This window comes from Phalacrocorax aristotelis, chromosome 8, assembly GCF_949628215.1.
Source record: "Phalacrocorax aristotelis chromosome 8, bGulAri2.1, whole genome shotgun sequence".
In the NCBI taxonomy this organism is placed as follows: domain Eukaryota; kingdom Metazoa; phylum Chordata; class Aves; order Suliformes; family Phalacrocoracidae; genus Phalacrocorax; species Phalacrocorax aristotelis.
In genome coordinates this window covers 1396454-1413769 of record NC_134283.1, presented here as the reverse complement: position 1 = coordinate 1413769, position 17316 = coordinate 1396454, and the positions used below count along the sequence as shown (strand labels likewise).

The 17316-nt window shown below is 48.9% G+C and overlaps 1 protein-coding gene across 1 annotated transcript; it reads left to right on the top strand.

The window, feature by feature from the left end:
• Window positions 1-996: 996 nt before the first annotated feature.
• Window positions 997-15801, top strand: CYB5B (cytochrome b5 type B). The gene is made up of 5 exons (XM_075101091.1): window positions 997-2225; window positions 11472-11600; window positions 12148-12174; window positions 14047-14078; window positions 15097-15801. Exons 1-5 carry the CDS (start codon window positions 2070-2072, stop codon window positions 15185-15187), a joined length of 435 nt encoding a protein of 144 aa, XP_074957192.1. The 5' UTR covers window positions 997-2069; the 3' UTR covers window positions 15188-15801.
• Window positions 15802-17316: the final 1515 nt, after the last annotated feature.

Genomic DNA, 17316 nt, shown 5'->3' with positions numbered 1-17316 from the left:
ATTCAGAAGGTGGCCAGACAAAAGCCTACAATTCACCAGAGCAATATAGCAAAGGCAGCGTGTGCAACCATGTGCTGCACTGCCTACCCGGCTTTCGGAGGAGCAGAAACCCATTAGCTGTGCCAGCAAAGTACGAGTACGAATTCTGATGGAAGACCACAAGCTCGCTGGGAAGCACAAGGCAGTAAATGCGCTTATGAAGATAAACCCTCTTTGCTACAGCTCTGAGAACCGAGCCTTGTAAGGTACCAGGGAGCAACAGCCTGCACGAGGAAAAGCCACCACCTCACCAGGTACCGAAGGAGGTGGAATGCTCAGTGATGCTCAGCTGTTGCCGTGGTGTATCCAGATTATGGCTTACTTCCTAAGACAGAGAACACACTGACAGCAGGAGGATAATTTGAATCCTACACAAGTCAGACTGATCCGACTCCAATGCCTTCTCTCCCCACACTTTATTCATGACCTGGTGAAGTGGCTTTATTTCCTTACCACTTCTTTGGTTGCACCTCATTCCCCATTTCCTTGTATAAAACCAGGTAGAGCAAGGCCAGCGTATGAAGAACAGCTGCTGTGCAGGTCTCATCCCAGAATTTCAACCATTTGCAAAGGCTGACAATACAACAGTAACTGTATTAGAGACTATGGTTGGCAGGCAGAGTCCTGAGTGGTTCGAAACCGGAGCAATTTCTTTCTCTCCAGTTACAGAAGAAACCCTTCTTTCTTACCAGAGAGTGACCTAGAAAATTGGTTTGACATGCAACCAGGGATCTTCAGGGAGCTAACCTGTCCTGTACTGAAGTGGACGTGGACAGATGGCCGGTTAGTTCCCATAACATCTTTGAGCTGATCAATCTCCCAGACTGTACCATTCCCACAGAGATCCCAGCTCTGCGGCAAGCCAGGTGCAGGCACCTACTTCACTTGAGCTCCTTTCAAAATCCCAACTGAAGCAAACAGCACAGATGCTAACCTGCTCAAATTCTCTTTGCATATGCCTTTAATCTTTAGCCTGTGTTGGTAATAGTATTAGCACTTCTTACAACATAGGGCATTTCTGCCACCTCAGCAGTTACATTAAAACAAACAGCCCCCCATCCAGAGTTCTACCTGCACTGCAAGCATAAGAAAAGAAATTCCACAGCCATGGCTGTGAGTTCATGAATGAAAACCATCAGGTTTACAAAGTTACTCAGGTTCCTGAGCTTCTCTCTGTCCCTAAACCTGTTCCCCATGGCTGGCAGGGAAGAGGGAACTTACCAAGTGGCTCATGTCAGACCTGCAGAGGAACACTTTCCTTTAGAAACTGATACAAATGCACAACTCTGAGGACATTAGAGCACTGGCTCAGTTTAAAGATCTGTGAGATGGCCATTATTTTATATACAGGAAGAAAGAGTCAAAAGGAGCGGTAAAAAAAGCTGTTCCAGCGGTCACTGGAATGGAAGGCCTACCAGAGGAGCACTGCAGCTCGGCCAAGGGACCCTGACAGACGATCCTCACCAGCAGATCCTGTAGGTTTTCCTGATAAGACAGCCGCTGCTGTGGCTCCCTGTGCCCGCATCCACTGTGATGGCTGGCACCGCACATTCGGCAGCGCTGCACCGTCCTTCCAGCTGTGTTTGCTACGGGAACAGCCCCGAGGCGGCCTGTCATGGGCAGCGATGGCCCCCGACCCACAGGTGCTTCCCAGGTGATCCCGGTTTCCGCAGAAGTATTTCCCTTCACCCACCGGACGGATCGGGTCGGGGCGCCGAGGGGAGCTGGGGGGAGCCGGAACCAGGGCCGCGCCGCCTGAGGCGAGGCCCGGCGAGGCCCAGCGCTTTCCCGCCCTATCGCTCCGCCCGCTCCCTATTGGCCCACGGCCGGCGCCACTCCCTCCCATTGGTTGCAGCTCGGCGTCAGCAGTCGCCCCACCGCCGGGCCCGCTCGCTCCTCATTGGCTGACGGACTCGGCAGGGCTCCACCGCGCGCCGTTAAGCTATAGAGAGCGGGCAGGGGCGTCCGCCATCGCTACGGCGGCTGCCGCGGGCCAAGCCTGTCATTCGCGAAGCTGCCGGCCTGCCAGTATGGAGCCCGGGGAGCGCACGGAGGCCGGGGGCTGCGCGGCGGCGGAGGCTGGGCCCTTCTTCACGCTGGAGGAGGTGGGGAAGCGGAACTCCAGCCGCGAGGCCTGGCTGGTTATCCACGGGCGCGTTTACGATGTCACCCGCTTCCTGGAGGAGGTGAGGCCGGGCGGGGCGGGGTCCCGGCCCGTCCCCTCAGGGGCGGCGGGGGAAAGAGAGGGGTTGGGGGGAGGCTGAGGGGAGTGAGAAGGGCCTGGGAGGGCCTGGGCATGCTGAGGGAGCGTGGAGGGAGCCTGGGGGGGCTGAGGGGAGTGTGGAGGGGGGCGAGGGAGGGCTCGGGGGGGGCTGAGGGGAGTGTGGAGGGGCCTGGGGGCCGAGGGAGGGTCTGGGAGTGCTGAGGGGGACTGGGGGGGCTGAGGGGGAGGGGGCGCTGAGGGGAGTGGGGAAGGGTACGGGGGATGCTATGGGGAACAGGGACGGTCTGGGGATTGTGAGGGGAGCGGGGGGGCTGAGGGGGTGATGGAAAGGGGCTGAGGGGATCGGGGGGGTACTCGGGGTGCTGAGGGTAGCAGGGAGGGGTACTGGGTGTGGGGGGTTGTGAGGCAGGGGTGCCGTGGGGGGGCAGGGATCCAGGGGTAGGGGTGGGGCTGCAAGGGAAATGGGAGGTGAGTAGGTTCCGGGGGGGGCGCTGCTGTGTCCCTGGGGCAACTCTCTAGCCCCAGGCTGCGGGGCCTCAGTGGCCCAGCACTGCCCAAAAGAGGGGTCTGCAAGCCCCGAGGAGGGTCCCCAGGAGACCCGATGGTCTGTTGGCTGCCTGTGCAGCTTAATATGCTCATGACAGCTCTTGCGCCTGCTCGGAGATGCCTGCGAGGAATGGGAGAGTGGCGGTGGGTCGCCTTGGCAAAGGCTGGCTGAGCGCAGGTGTTGTGCTTCTACTCATTTGAGTCAAATTCTCTTTTCTCAGGAAATGTTCAGGCATGCTTTATGCGGGAGGTGCAGCTCTCCTTAAGCCACATTGCTTTGTTTCTGATCTTCTAGGGTAAACCACGTTGGCTAGGTCAGTCATTCAAATTTGACATTTCCAGGAACACCCCAGAACTTAAAGGAGAAAGTAATGGTGGTTCAGTAGGTGAGCGTTGGCTGCGCTACTACCTTCCCAGAGGTGACCGTGCACAGTGATTTGGAAGCGATGCAGTCTCTGCTGTGTAATCTCCAATTCTCTTTCATGTTGGGGCAAAAATTGCTTCTAGACTCGATGCTTTTGGCTCCTGTTTTTGAGAAGGTTGAGAGTGGCATCGTTAATGTTTGGAGCTGAAAATAGAATGGGAAGAAATGGTCACAAAATTTCAAAGGGCTTTTATCCCGGCTTAAAATAACCCCAAACCCTTTGTAGCATCTGCAGGGTAATGTACGAAAGTTAGGCTGAATCAGCTCTAAAAGAAGAGCACTTCACTGAAAATGCACATGTTGCTGCTTGCTGGTTTTGCTTGTCTAAATTAAACCCTGATTTTCCTCCAGGCGTATGTGATTAAAGCATGTCTGCTATGTAGTCATAACCTATAATGACAAGGTTACCTTAGTGAGGTGTAGAGGCTTATCAGATAGGAGGAGAGAGCGATTACTGGAAGTAGTAGCTTTCTGTGTAGCTTTTAGTATTTGTTTATAAAGGTGGACACAATCAGGTTGTTTTTTTTTTAATTGGATCCAGTGGCATAATGCTTCATTCAGAGTCTTGTTCTTTGAGTCTTCCCCCTAATGCCTAAGAGAGCCTCTAAGGTACTTCCGTGAACAAATTAGGGAGCATCTTTTACTACAGTGGCTTGAGCTGACCTTTGCTGTAGCCAGTTCTGCGCTGTTCATACCTTTCATAGTGGAAAATCTTGCTTTCACAGGACCATAAGTGGATCCTGGCTGCTTGCCCCTTGGCTCACCAGTGTCCACTGTTGGTACTCCAGCGCTGTTTGCAGGTGCCTCTGTGTCAGGTGCAGGATCTGAAGAGCAGCCTGCTGAGCAGCTGCTGGTCTTGAGTCTCTGACATGTGAGGGAGACTCTAGGCACCCAGGGTGCTGGTGTACGTGGGACAGTGGGATGGCACCTGGTGGAAGCGTGGCAGTTTGGTGCTGCAGAGCAGCAGTGGCGTGAGGAACTGTCAACTGATGCTCTGCTGCCTGTCTTACAGGAGAGCCTGCAGGTCTGGCAGAGGTGAGGGACCAGTTGCACGTTTAGTTGCGTACATCTACAGCAGGATGCAGGCTGTTCCGTATAAAGCTTATCGTTGGGGTGGGAAGGAGAGGACAATTGTGTTGGGTGTGACTCTAACTCAGGAAGCTGCTCAACGGTGGAGATACGAGCAGAGTTAAGGTACTCAGGTTCCTATTCCAGGGTCAGCTCAGAAGACCAGGAGTTTTCCAGCTGGTACGTGAGGACTTTTTGAGCAGCTGACTGCCTCCTTCAACACACACACCCCCTCCAGTGTTTGGGTTCCCCGGCACTAGGCCAAAGCTGTCATCTGGCATCTGTCAAATTCCTGGGAGAGTGCACTGGAGTACAAAGCTGTGGGCCCAGCTATTGCTGCTGAGCAAATGAAACAGGCAGGGTGGCGGGTGTATTTTGAAGATCATTTGTTACTCCGCTAGTGTCTGAAATCTTTCATGTTTGCCTGCATCCAAAATTCTAGGAAAAGAACCAGGGGACATCAAAGAGGCTGGCTGGAACCAGGTGCAAAACAAACACATGGTATTTCTTCATGTAACAGAGAGCAGAGCAGTGGAACTCCTTTCCAAAGTTTGTTACGGATGCAAGAGGGTTAAGTAGATTCAGGGGAGGACAGGGCAAAAACGTGGAAGAGCAGTTCACTGCTGGTTTCTAAATAACAAAATGCTGTGGGTTTAGGAAAAGCCAAAACCAGCCAGAGGTTGGGACAGTACTTGCAGAAAGTACGTGCCTGGTCTTACGCTTGCCTCTGTGTTCTGGTTATGGTTGCTGCTTATCACTTTTCAGACTTAGGAGATAGAAAAATGTTTTGAAGATATTTACCCTGGTGTGAATGATGCTGTGTTTCAGAGCATGGCACTGCGTGGTGGTCACAGTCTTTACCTCAGCATGCTCTGTGTAAGATAGCATCTGGGATGTGCTCCCTGGGACATCCTTGGTATTATAAATGATCCCAGAAAAACACTTCACTCCCCCCGCAGCAAGCCAGGTTTAGCAGTGCCCTGACTGTTACCTTGAGATGATGTTTCACGTTGCCCTTTCCAAGCCCGTTATCCCATTTGTGTTCTTCTGACATGAAAAAGATCTACTTGGACTCGGGAAAGGAAGAAGAATAAGGCTACTGTTCTACCTCTGCCAGCGTGGCTGACACAAGACTCTGCTATGTACACCCCTCACAGACATAGTGAAACTTGTAAACATAGATCAAGGCCTAATTTATTGGCACAAATACACTTTGTATCTGTTACCCCACTGTAATCAGTGGAGTGGCAGGAGAACAATGTGTAGCTGACCAGAACCAGGAGTGTTTTTCTTGTTTAAAAGTTAGAGTTGTTTGCTATACTGTTCTGCTTTAGAGCTCAGAGTTGCCGTAACTGCGGCTCTTGGGGTTTCACTGGGTAATATTTCCCCTTGGTCCTGGGTAGTCACTGAAGCAGTGTCGAACTGTTGCCTTTTCTAGCCTTTGGTCACAGATTATTTGAACAGGATTGCTGAATTCCACTGGAGCGTTACCTCGGGTGATTGTGTAATCTCAAAGAAGCCTCACTGCTAAAAGATTGTCGCGTTCTGCCTCATGATTCCTGCAAGCTAGGTACAGCAGGTCAGACATTAGCTAGCCAACTCAAAATCCATACTTTGTTTGAAGAGTAGATCAGTTTAAACTTCCAATTCACTTTGTTATCTACTGCCTAAGAGGAGCAACAATTAAGATGTTGATCACATGGCAAAATCTACTGAATTATAAGAACGTGAGCAAAATGCAGGAGATGTGTAAAGACAGCAACTGAAATTTCGTAGGTGCTTCTGAGTGACTGCAATCTCTTGTGCTTCAGAAAGCCTGTGAGTGCCTGAAAAGAAGCTTGATTATTTGAAATCTGAGGTAGCCTTATGGTAATAGCATAATTTTCTCCCAAATCTAAGTAACTGGACCACCAGAAAACACATTATTCCTCCTGGTTGCAGTAGTCTAGCAAAGCAAGTGTAGATTATGTCTAGAGCAAAAAGGGCTGGCTGCTCGGGTAGGTGTGACCGATGAGTGAGGAAGCGGAGGAAGGCAGGTGTACCTCCCAGCAAGGCTCTCTGAGGTCTGGCTCTGCTCACACTTAGGCCCTCACCTCACTGGTGTTAAAATCTGTGGCTTTTAACTTGTGTGCAATCTGTAACAGACTTACTTTCACAAGCATCCTTATGATAGAGGGACACGTTTTATCTCAATTTTTACAGGCAACTGGAAGAGTTTGGAGACATGTGTTTCTTCAGTATACCCATGTCTGTTATCTGAGTCCACAGCAGCCACCACAGCTTTGTCTCTTGGCATGCACTGCTGCTCCTGATACCTGTGATAAGTGTGACTAGAAATCTATTTGAACCGGTTTCCAAGTGGAATGAACCTGGGTTGTGACAACTCTAACCCAAATTGGTCAGTTGGTTTCAAGTATAATGTTCCTCAAACTGCGTTTCAAAAGAAGGAAATGTTCTACTGGCAGCTTCTCTTCAAAGTTATATGGTTCTAACAGAAGTTATGCTCTTCCCAGGCAAGCGTAGAGCTAAGGTAGGGTCTGTGCTCTGAAGAGCTGTAGTTAAGAGCATCATCACTGAGATGAAAGTAAAGAGGAGGGAAGTATCAGATGGTTGCTTACACCAATAAGGCAGCAAGTTTTTTAGCTTCTTACCTCCTTACTGCAGGAGCAGTAAGAAATCAGTATTGAATACCCTTCTTTGTCTTTCTGCATTTAATTCCTGCGCAGTCTGGTCTATCTGAAACCAGAACCCTGTGAGGGAGAAGGAGGAATGTCAGAGATCTGGTTTTGCTCATGCTGACTTCCTCCAGCTTTGCCTGACATGTTTTCAGGAAAACCTGTTCCGTGTCTTAAAACAAGCTTTGAAGGACGTGTGGTTGACGAACACCATTTGCCCAGGTGGCTGCTCACCCTTGTGTTCCGGCTTGTATGGTACTGGCACATTACCATTGCACAGCAATGCTCTCCCCTTTCCTGGCTTATTTCTCTAATACCGGGGGCTAGGAATGAAAGCTTTTGCATCCCTCCTCAACCTGATGATCTTGTGTCTTACATGATCCAGCAATCTAATTAGTCATAGAGCTTAGTGTTGCTTCTGAGCTCATGTGTAGTTTACAGTGGGTCTGTGAGGGTAGATGTAGACAGACAGGCACTTAGGGCTTGTGGAAAGGTGACTCTAGGCTCTTGCTTTCTGCAGCAAGTTTCTGCGTTGTGCTCTCAGATGCCTTTGCCCCTGCGGTTCTGACTTGCTGCTGCTTTTTGCTCGCTCCATATCTCATCTAAAGGCTATGCAGATAGAGCGTCTTCTGAGGTCTCATGAATAAATACAGCCTTGCTGGCTGAGCACAGAGGATGGACTATATGAGCTGCTAATTAGGGAGTGAGTCATTGTCGTGGTTTAGCCCCAGTCAGCAACCAAGCACCACACAGCCGCTCACTCACTCCCCCCTGGTGGGACAGGGGAGAGAATCGGAAGAGTGAAAGTGAGGCAGCTCATGGTTTGAGATAAAGACAGTTTAATAGGTAAAGCAAAAGCTGCGTGCAGAAGCAAAGCAAACCAAGAAATTCATTCACCACTTCCCACGGGCAGGCAGGTGCTCAGCCATCCCCAGGAAAGCAGGGCTCCATCACACGTAACGGTTACTTGGGAAGACAAACGCCATCACTCCCAATGTCCCCCCTTCCTTCTTCTTCCCCAGCTTTATATACTGAGCATGATGTCATATGGTATGGAATGTCCCGTGGGTCAGTTTGGGTCAGCTGTCCCGGCTGTGTCCCCTCCCAGCTTCTTGTGCACCCGGCAGAGCACGGGGAGCTGAAAAAGTCCTTGACCCGTGTAAGCGCTACTTAGCAACAACTAAAACATCTCCACATTATCACCGCTGTTTCCAGCAAAAATCCAAAACACAGCCCCGTACTAGCTACCAGGAAGAAATTTAACTCTATCCCAGCTGAAACCAGGACAGACATCAAGGGCATGCTTTCCTTGCTCGCCACCTTGGAGCATCAGTGACATTTAAAGTCAGCCTGGAGTGAATCTGGGGTTGTAAACTCCCTGCTTCTGCTGTCCTTCTCTGGACCCAGTTTGGAATTTGGAGAGCTTGTTTCAAAGATCACATTGAAATGATGCTTTTGAGCGCACCTGCTGTAGGTGTGAGTATTGCAGAGCATGAGGAAGTCTTGCGTTTCCTGCCCTGCTAAATCTGACCGGCGAGAGCAGGCTGGCCTCCCTTCTGCCCCGCCTGGGCCAGGCGCTCTGGAGGTGCCTCATACTGCTGATGGCTGGTGTGGTTTCACTTCCAAATGATAGGGTTCTCCCTGTAAAACTGTTTTCTCTCTTCAGTGGCGTCAGTCGTATCCTTCCAGAACTGGTGCTTCAAGACTATTAACATTGCTGTTGACGTGTACTTTATTTACTGTGTGTGCTGAAGGCTCCAGTGACAAAGAAGTTTGAGTTCTATCACTGTTGTTGAGGAAGCCTTCTGAGGACTGGCACTTGGGCCCACCTCTCTCGTTCTTGTTTGCTTTTGTCTGTTTCTTTTCAGAAACAGACATTTTCAGCCATCCTTTCCTCTGGAAGTACTTTTTTTTTTTCCAGTTTGCAACACTTTCAGTCTTCATATTTTCCTGCAGGAGCTGTAGCTTTGAGAAGTTTTGTAGCAGGGTAAATGACTTCCTGTATAAATAGTCTGGTTTCACGTTTGCTTGGGTATGACAAGGTAGGAATTGTCTGGCTGCAGTTGTGGCTGTCTAGACAAGGGAGTCCTTTCAGAAATACGATATGCCAAAATGTTGTGGCGTTTTTTCTTTTGGCTTGGTGATTACAGTGAAGGGAAGATGTGTATGAATAAATAATTCTTTTTCTTATTTGTGGATTCAGCAAGTGCGTAGAGAGGCTTCAGACCCAAAGATGTTAAGAGGGTTATACTTCAGCATTCTTCTTGTCTCTTATGTATTTAAAGAGTGGATGCCACTGAGAGCCAATATCCAGTGCCCATTCCCTGTTAGTGCAGGTTTTTGTCTGCCCTTTTAGGGTGGATGATTAGGAAAGCAAGGTTGTCTTCTTAAAATTCAGTTCTGATATTTTTCCATCTGAAATGAGATTCCTGGTGACACATCCTTAAGGAGCTCTTCTAGGAGGCTTAAAGTAAATGGCCAGCTTTTCATCCCCTAACTTCTGTGGATCTCTGCAAGCATGTTTATAAAATAGCTGAAAATTGGACAGTTGTTCTGGGCAACGTGCATATACAATACACAGCATCCTGCAACTGCAGCCAAGTCCCAGAGTGAGATCTAAGGGGCGCAGAAGTGATCTAAGGCTGGTCTTGCTGCAGCTTGCATTCCCGTTAGCTCCCTTGCGTGAACAGAGACATGCATCCAACTCTGTAGGGAGCTCATTCACAGCTACCCCAGCAGATAACTGCTTCCTTTTTTGTAGGGTGGGTTTTCTGCTAGGGTAGTCCCTGATGTGACTCCCTGTGAGATCAAGTGAGCACAAGGGTTAGCGTGGGAGAAATGGCAGCAAGACCCATAGCTAAGCACGGAGGGGATGAGCAGAGAGGAGCCTCACTTGGTTTTACAGCTAAGGCAATCTGGTAACTGACTGCCAACCAAACTGTGTCCTAGGACTGCAGACTTTGCCCTTCATGGCTGCTGAGAAAGCTCCATGTTGATTTGGTTACATACCCGGACAATCAAGGGATTTATTCAGAATAAAGAGCTCCGATATGAGGATTGCAGAATTGGCCACAGCAACTCACCGGAGTAAACAACCAAACTGTTTTTGTGTCCATACTGAGTATGTTTGGTATAAGGTGTGAGCGCCAAGTGGGACTATTTAGACTTTTGGCAGCAAAAAAAACAGAGAAGCTGAAGGAAGAGGGGCCATGACAACTGTTCTGTGTCTGTGGGAAGGAAAAGGATATTTCAGAGAAACAGGTGTGTTAGTCCTGTGATCTGAAATTCAGCCTAACATCTCTATTTCCAGGCTTTGTAGCTGTTAGAGGCATTTCAGGCAGCAGCGAACAAGTCTCATCTTCTCAAGTAGTGCATTTAGCGCTTGTTGCCTGATGCTCTAGAAAACTGGGTTAGTCCCTGTGGGTGCGCTCAGAAGCCTGACCGCTTTATTGGTTTCACTGGATTAGCTGATAGTTTAAACTGAACTATTTGTTCACACTCACACTGTAAAGAGATTGTACTTTGCTGGCTTTGTGGTTAGTGCTTTCCATTGCTGGTCTGTGCCTGCAATTATGGTATTGACAGTGCTGGAGAAGAGCCCAACCCACCAAGGAAAACAGAATTGCACCAGGGTTTTTTGTCAGTTCATCTGACAGCTGTCCGTGACCGTCTGCCACCAGCAGAAATGCCAGTGTCATCGTGGAGTGTCCTATGGATTCGGTACTTTTGTTGTAACTTCTGACTTTCTGGAATCAGTATGTGATGTCAAACTATAATTTTTCATGATGCCTTCTTTTTTACTGCTCCCCTGGTTGTCGAGTGGTTGTACGCTGGATCAGGTTCAGTATTGTTGGGGCTACACTAGAGTTGTAGCTGCTTATGCCACTAGAAAACATGATGCATTTCTCCTCTGTTTTCTCCATTCCTCATTGCACAGTTATGTGTGGAGGGAGGCTGTCAGCCCAATGCTATTATTTTTTTTGTAGTATCTGAAGAAGTAGAATACCCTTTGCTCCACTGGTGCCTGTTAAGTGTCTTGTGCTTTACTAGCAGTTGAGTTTCCTCAGGAAAGTTCTTGAGAAAATCATGCAGGAGAGGTTCCTCTGCAAGCAAGGGAGCCTGATGCAGTGAAGCTCATGAAAAGCTACCAGGGGATATACTTTCTTTTGTGTTATTTTCTTGCCCAAATCCGTTACAGAATCACAGGAGGGATAGCTTGGCTGTGGGGGACAAAGCTGTGCTTCCCTGTTACATTGGGGATTTGCCTCTTTGGAAGGTTTTTTATTATGTAAGGTGTTCTCCAGGCTGTGCAGCACACATCGTTCTGTGTGAATTCCTGAAGGAGAGCTGGACAGTTGAGCCTTTGGAAGGTTTTACTGATGATGTTGGTTTGAGGCATCTGTGATGAATTGAAGAGGTTGGAAGGAAAGCTGCTGACCCTCTGGGTGCCTTTTTTGCCTCTAGCCCTTTGCTCACGTGAAGTCTTCCCTTTCAGCACCCGGGTGGAGAAGAGGTTTTGCTTGAACAAGCTGGTAGAGATGCCACAGAGAGCTTCGAAGACGTCGGGCATTCCACAGATGCCAGGGAAATGCTCAAGGAGTACTACATAGGCGAGATCCACCCGGTAAGGACCAGCTGGCCTCTTTCAAACACAGGATGGGACTGTGTAAAAGTGTGACGTTCCTTTGTGTAACCCACTGAACACGTACACTGAGATGTGTCTTGTGAACAAGTAGTTAAGGGTTTTAGGCAGTCTCTGTGTTGTCCTGGACTTCTGTTGAGGAAAGAGGATCTCTGCTGAGGAAACAAAACTAGATTAGACTTCTCTTTCCACCATTCAGAACAGATTTCTCGCTACAGTTAAATCAGTGGCACTTAAGGAGGGAACCAATTGGATTAGCTTCTTTAACTGGGGTGCTATAACTTCCCCTTGCCTTGTAAGTTAGAGCGCAGGAGGGTGAGAGATCACGGGGCATGGCACAAACACCCGCTTCCTGCCTGCTACAGAGACGGTGCCTTTGGGTGTTGAAGGAACAACTCCTTTGAAAACTAAGTCCAGGCCAGTACCCTGATGATGAGAACAGTACAGAACAATTCCCTCATAAAGACTGCAGGGTTCTTTTGAAATCACTGCTTATCTTTTTTTCTTCTTCTTTTTCCCCCCTTGACAGCATGATCGTAAAAATGAAGGTTCTAAGGTAAGCTGTTAGTGTTTTACTTCTCCATTTTAATTTAAGGCTTTGGAAACAATATTTTGTTTACAAAATTACCAAAGTAGTTGTCACATGTTTTGTTTTTTTTTTTGGGCCCCCCCCCCCCCCTTTTTTTTTTCACTGTGGAGCTTTTGGCTTTATATTTACACAAACTACAGTAATGAATAAATCTTCCAAGCAAATTGCATCTTTGTTTTTGTTCTGAAGCTCAGCAGTCAGCTCAGTGTGAAATTGGAAGTGGTTTTTTGTGCCTTCTCTCCCCTGACATCAGCAATGTTATTTCCACACCTTGAGCCACAGGCCCTTTTTTTGCATTACTCGCTATGTCCTGACCACCGAACTGTTAGTGTTGTTCCATTCAAGCCAGGAGACAGGCACAGCCACTGTGGGGTTGGCTGTAAAACAAGAATTCTCTGTTAACTGCCCTAGTAATCATTGGTGTTGTTTAAAACTCAGGTACTCCTGGATTAGAACAGGGCGCAGTGTTGCAAAAATGCCTTTGGAATGGATGGGGAGAGGGAAATGGTAATAAATAGAATCCCATCTGAGAGGTAAACATGCCTTGCAGCTGGCTGCTCTTCTCACTTGGCGTGAAGGCTTGGGCCAGGCGCAGCTCTGCCTTCAACAACGCTTTCATTAGATGCTGTTCAAAGCAGGGCCACTTGCAGAGTGGCAGGAATCAAGAAGGAAACTGTCAACAGAGAGAGCAGCGATGAAGCCTTGGGAGTGTTTGCTCTAGTCAGCCGTAGAAAGAACAACTCAGGCTGGGTAAAGCCTGCGCTTAGTTATAACATGGGACTGCATGATTATGCATATATTCACCTTAAAATTTATTGTTTGGCTCAACTCTGTTTCATAAACAGGATTCACATGCCTCAAGTGTGCATGGAAATATATAGTAATATTTTTTCAAATATTTTTTTTTTTCTTCTGAGGAGAAATTCCAGCGAGTTCTGTACAGCTAAAGTCTCTCCCGTGTATGACATCTGTTTTAAAAGCAGGCCCAAGTATAATGTGAAAATAGCAGCGAGAGGTAGAAGTCAGCAATGTAAAAATAAGTAGGGGGAGACCACGAAAAGAAAAAAAACCCCAATCATACATATGTACTTCTGCGAGGCAGCTCAGAGGTTGCTCCCCGAAGGCAAGTGTCAATGTTTAGCATCCACTGAACGTGTTATGGCAGAAAAGCAAGCACTAAGGCTCTCAAGGAACAGAGATAATTCGGTTTAGGATGGGCAGGAGAGGTGACTTCTGGCTGGTAGGTATTGCTGAAACTGGAGAGCAGCAACAGCCGTCGAGGAAGAGGCTGTAGAGCTGATGGAAGCCTAAATAAGAATTTTGGCTGACTGGAAAAAGTATTTAAATGCTCGGAGTTTTATGAAAGGAGAAGTATAAAAGTTTGGAAACAGGTTGCAGGCGAGGGAAGAGTTGAAGAGACCGTTGTGGTGGTTTGCCTCGGTGGTCAGGCGGCAGGACAGCTGCGGGGCCATGGGCAGGGGTTCGGAGGGGGGGTCGTAGCGAAAGAGCCAGCCGTATCGGAGTGCCAGTTATTGTCCGCAGCGTATGAGACGGACAGACTGGTTTGTGAGGTAATGAGCAAGACCTTTCTGAGAGAGGGGTGCGAGTTCCAGTGTGGAGTTGAGGACTGGGTGGGAGGGATTACGCTGATGGAAAGAATGTGGAGGTGAGGACGAGGGCAAACATCCCCAGAAACATCCGCACTTGTGATAGAGGGTATTCGGGAGGGGAGGGTTATTTTCCCTCTGTATTTGTAATTGCATGTTCAGTCGTGTACTCTTATTAGCACACGTTTAATGTTTCTTTTTTTCCCTGCTAACTTGCCTTTTCCTCCTTCAGGATCCAAGTATGACATCCTCAGGCCAAGCAAGGTATAGTATCCCCTTAAAATAAGAGCAAGAAATTGAGGGGTTAGGACTCTCTGTAGACCTGCATATTAACTCTAATGGGCAGGAAGAAACCCCTGGAAGGACAGTGCAGTAACATCCCCAGCAAGCAGGCAGTCCAAAATGAGCTGCCAGACGGCCGCGCACCAAGTTAGTTGCCGGGGTGTGTGCCTCCCTCGCTGGATGTGGAGACGCAGCCGGCGGTGCGGCGTCCCCTGCTCCGCGCCGGGCGGAACAGGCGTCCTGCAGCCTGAATTCTCTGGCCCGCTGTGCCCGTTACGCAGCTACGGCCGCAGTCCCTTCGCACTGCGGTGGTTATGTGGGTGGTCGCTGCAGGCCACGGGGTGATGCAACACAGTGATGTGCATTTTTTTTATTTTGGAGGATCTTTACCATGACCAGCCCTGTTTAAGTTGAAAATCCAGGCGTGCGTCCAGCCAGAACAGGGCCCTAGTTTTTTGTGGCTGATGCAGAACATTTTTGCTAAGGAGGCTGCTGAAGGTGAGCCTGTGGCCTCTGGTTTATGAGAGAGGAAGATTTATTGTGGGATAGCTGTAGCAATTTCCATCCCTGAGTGAACTCAGCTGTTTGTATAGCACAAATTACAGCCTGACTTATTTAAGGAAAAAAAAAAAAAACACCTAACCAACACAACAACAAAGAAACCCAAATTAGTTTCTGTATGTGCCAGGCTGGAAACTTCAGCAATTCAGCTGCTATTTTATAAGCCACCAAGCCGCGCTTGCAGGCGTCGGGGCCTCTCGCAGGGGCTGGGCAGAGCACTGAGCCCGGGGGCTGCCGGAGCTGCCCAGCCTTGCGAGCCAAGGCCTGTGTAGCTGGTCTGGGAGCTGACGGGAGGCAGGTCCTGAGGGTTCCCCAGATGAAAACGGACATGTAATTAGTGATGAGCACCTTGAACAAATTTTTAACTTGATACTTTCTTCTGGTGTATGTTGTGTGTGTTTTGTTTTTTGTTTTTTGTTTTTTTTTTTTCTCCCCACAGTTTCTGGTCAACATGGCTAATCCCCATCTTCGGAGCACTGGTCATAGGTTTAATGTATCGCTATTACATGTTGGATGGGAGAACCTCTTGAACTGACCTTGCTGGGACCTCAGAAAGCCTGAAGGAGAGGGCGTGAGAGAGCGCATGCATGCAACACGTGGAGTTCTGCTTCCCTTAACTTCTTCCGCCTTGCTTTTAGCTTTGAGTCTGTCAAGTGATGTTGACCTCCATGGGACCAAGCTAATACCGAACTGTCTATCCTGCCTCTGGGACCCACGGACCTGTTGTACTTTCCTCTTGCGGTGGGCAGGGCAAGTGCAGCTTCCCGGTATTCTCTTAGGTTTGTGTGTGGTCTCCCTCGTGTGCGTGCCGTGCGCTCGCTCTCTCGCTCTCTCTTGCTCTCTGAAGTAAAACCACAGACAACCTTTTTTTCTTTCAATGCCTTTTCGTTAAGCCAGACAACGTGAAACAGCTGCTAGTGAGCCTGTGGGTTTGCCTCAGTCCTTTACATAGCGTTGTCAGAAATCAACTGCAAGTTGTCTACAGTCCTCTCCAGAAAAGATGTCCGGAGATACGGTTCCACAGTAACTTTCCCAGTGCATGCAGGCAACACTAATTGGAGCAGCCAGAAATTGTTAGCTTTGCTACCTCTTTCTGTACGTGTCTGTTTTTAACGGTTAAACAAATATAAGTATTTTAAAAGCAGTTCTGTTAATTTTGTAATATTTGTACTTGTCCCTTTAAAATGTATATTCTGTGAAACGATTTATACCGTGAATCCTGGTTTGTCTGGGTTCTTTCGTGCTGCGGGCGGCAATGCCTGAAACGGGAACTGACATGTGGCTTCTCAAAACGCAGATTTTTCTTTCTCCCTGAGGCCTTGATCTGACACGTGTATTGGAAACAAACTCATCCTTCTTTACTGTGAATGTGCACCAGATGGGGGGGGAACCCAGTAAATCCAGTCTCTTCTCCCTAAATGAAAAGGGAAAAGAGATCCACTTGGGCTTTGTGCATAATGCTGGTTTTGTCGTGGAACACGAGAGGATATTTCTCTCTTGTTTTTGTGTAGTCGGCCTCCACCAGTGCAGAGACAATTTAAGGTACGCCTCATGCACCGAGGCGTGAATCTTTCCAGCTCTTCCAGCACGTTGTTCTGTGGCTTTGGGATCTGCTAAATAAAGGGAATGGGTGTGCTGGTGTCCGACATCCTCCAGCAGTGCTGTACAACGCTGCCCTGACACTGGTTCCTAGCTCAAATGTTAGAGCAAAGCTGATCATCTCTGTGAATTGCAGCAGAAAGGGAAGCGATATGCTGGGGTCCCGCTTGTGAAAACCTCCTGTAGGTCGGCGTTTATCTCTTTTCAATGAACCCGTTATGTTCCCCAGGAGCTCGTGTGGAAGAAATTCTTGGATGTAGAGTTACGCTCTACCTTTTAAAAACAAAGGCCAAGGAACTGCATAGTCCTGGGGAACGGCGAGCAGTGCTGGGGCTGCGTTGCTCCCTCCGCTCCCCTTGCGGGCTGAAGCGGCTCTTGGATGTCCTAGTGCAAGCTACGTTTTGTCCCTCGTTCTGCCCCGGCTGCTTTGCTGGTCTAGTTTCTGTTTATCCTGTCCTCACGGGAGTCCAGCAGCAGAGTATAAATCTGAGCCGAGGAAAATCCAGTGGGAACGACCTGGGAAATTCTGTTTAGCTGCACCCTAAAGGATAAAGGTGACAGGCCATAGAGTCATGCACTGACATAGGCCTTAAAGTCAGCAATGGGTCAGTCAATGTAAGTTTATGGAAAACAGATCGTATCGGTCCAATGTGGTATTTTTATATTCCAGATGAGTTGAAAATGCACTGATGCGCTGCTTGGCTTCTGCAGGGCATTTGAGTTGGTACGGCAAGGTCTAGTGCCTGATTTAACAAAACCGATACAAAAATCCACAAGGGCAAATTGAAAACTGAAAGATTTGAGTTAACAATGGAAGGGCAGTAGCCGGTCGGAGAACGTGTTTCAAACCCACCCCAAAGTCAATCCATCCTTGTTTAAGGCTTGGCAGCAACCTGGAGGGAGACGTGCCCCGAAGCAGCGAGCTTGGTGACGGCTGCCTCGCGCGGAGGGTGAGCCGCTGCCGCGGAGCGGCCTGGGCCGCTGGTAAGGTCGGCGCAAGGCTCTGCATGGGAGAAGGGACGGGCCGGAGCGCTGGAGGCCGGGCGGCAGCATCGCACCT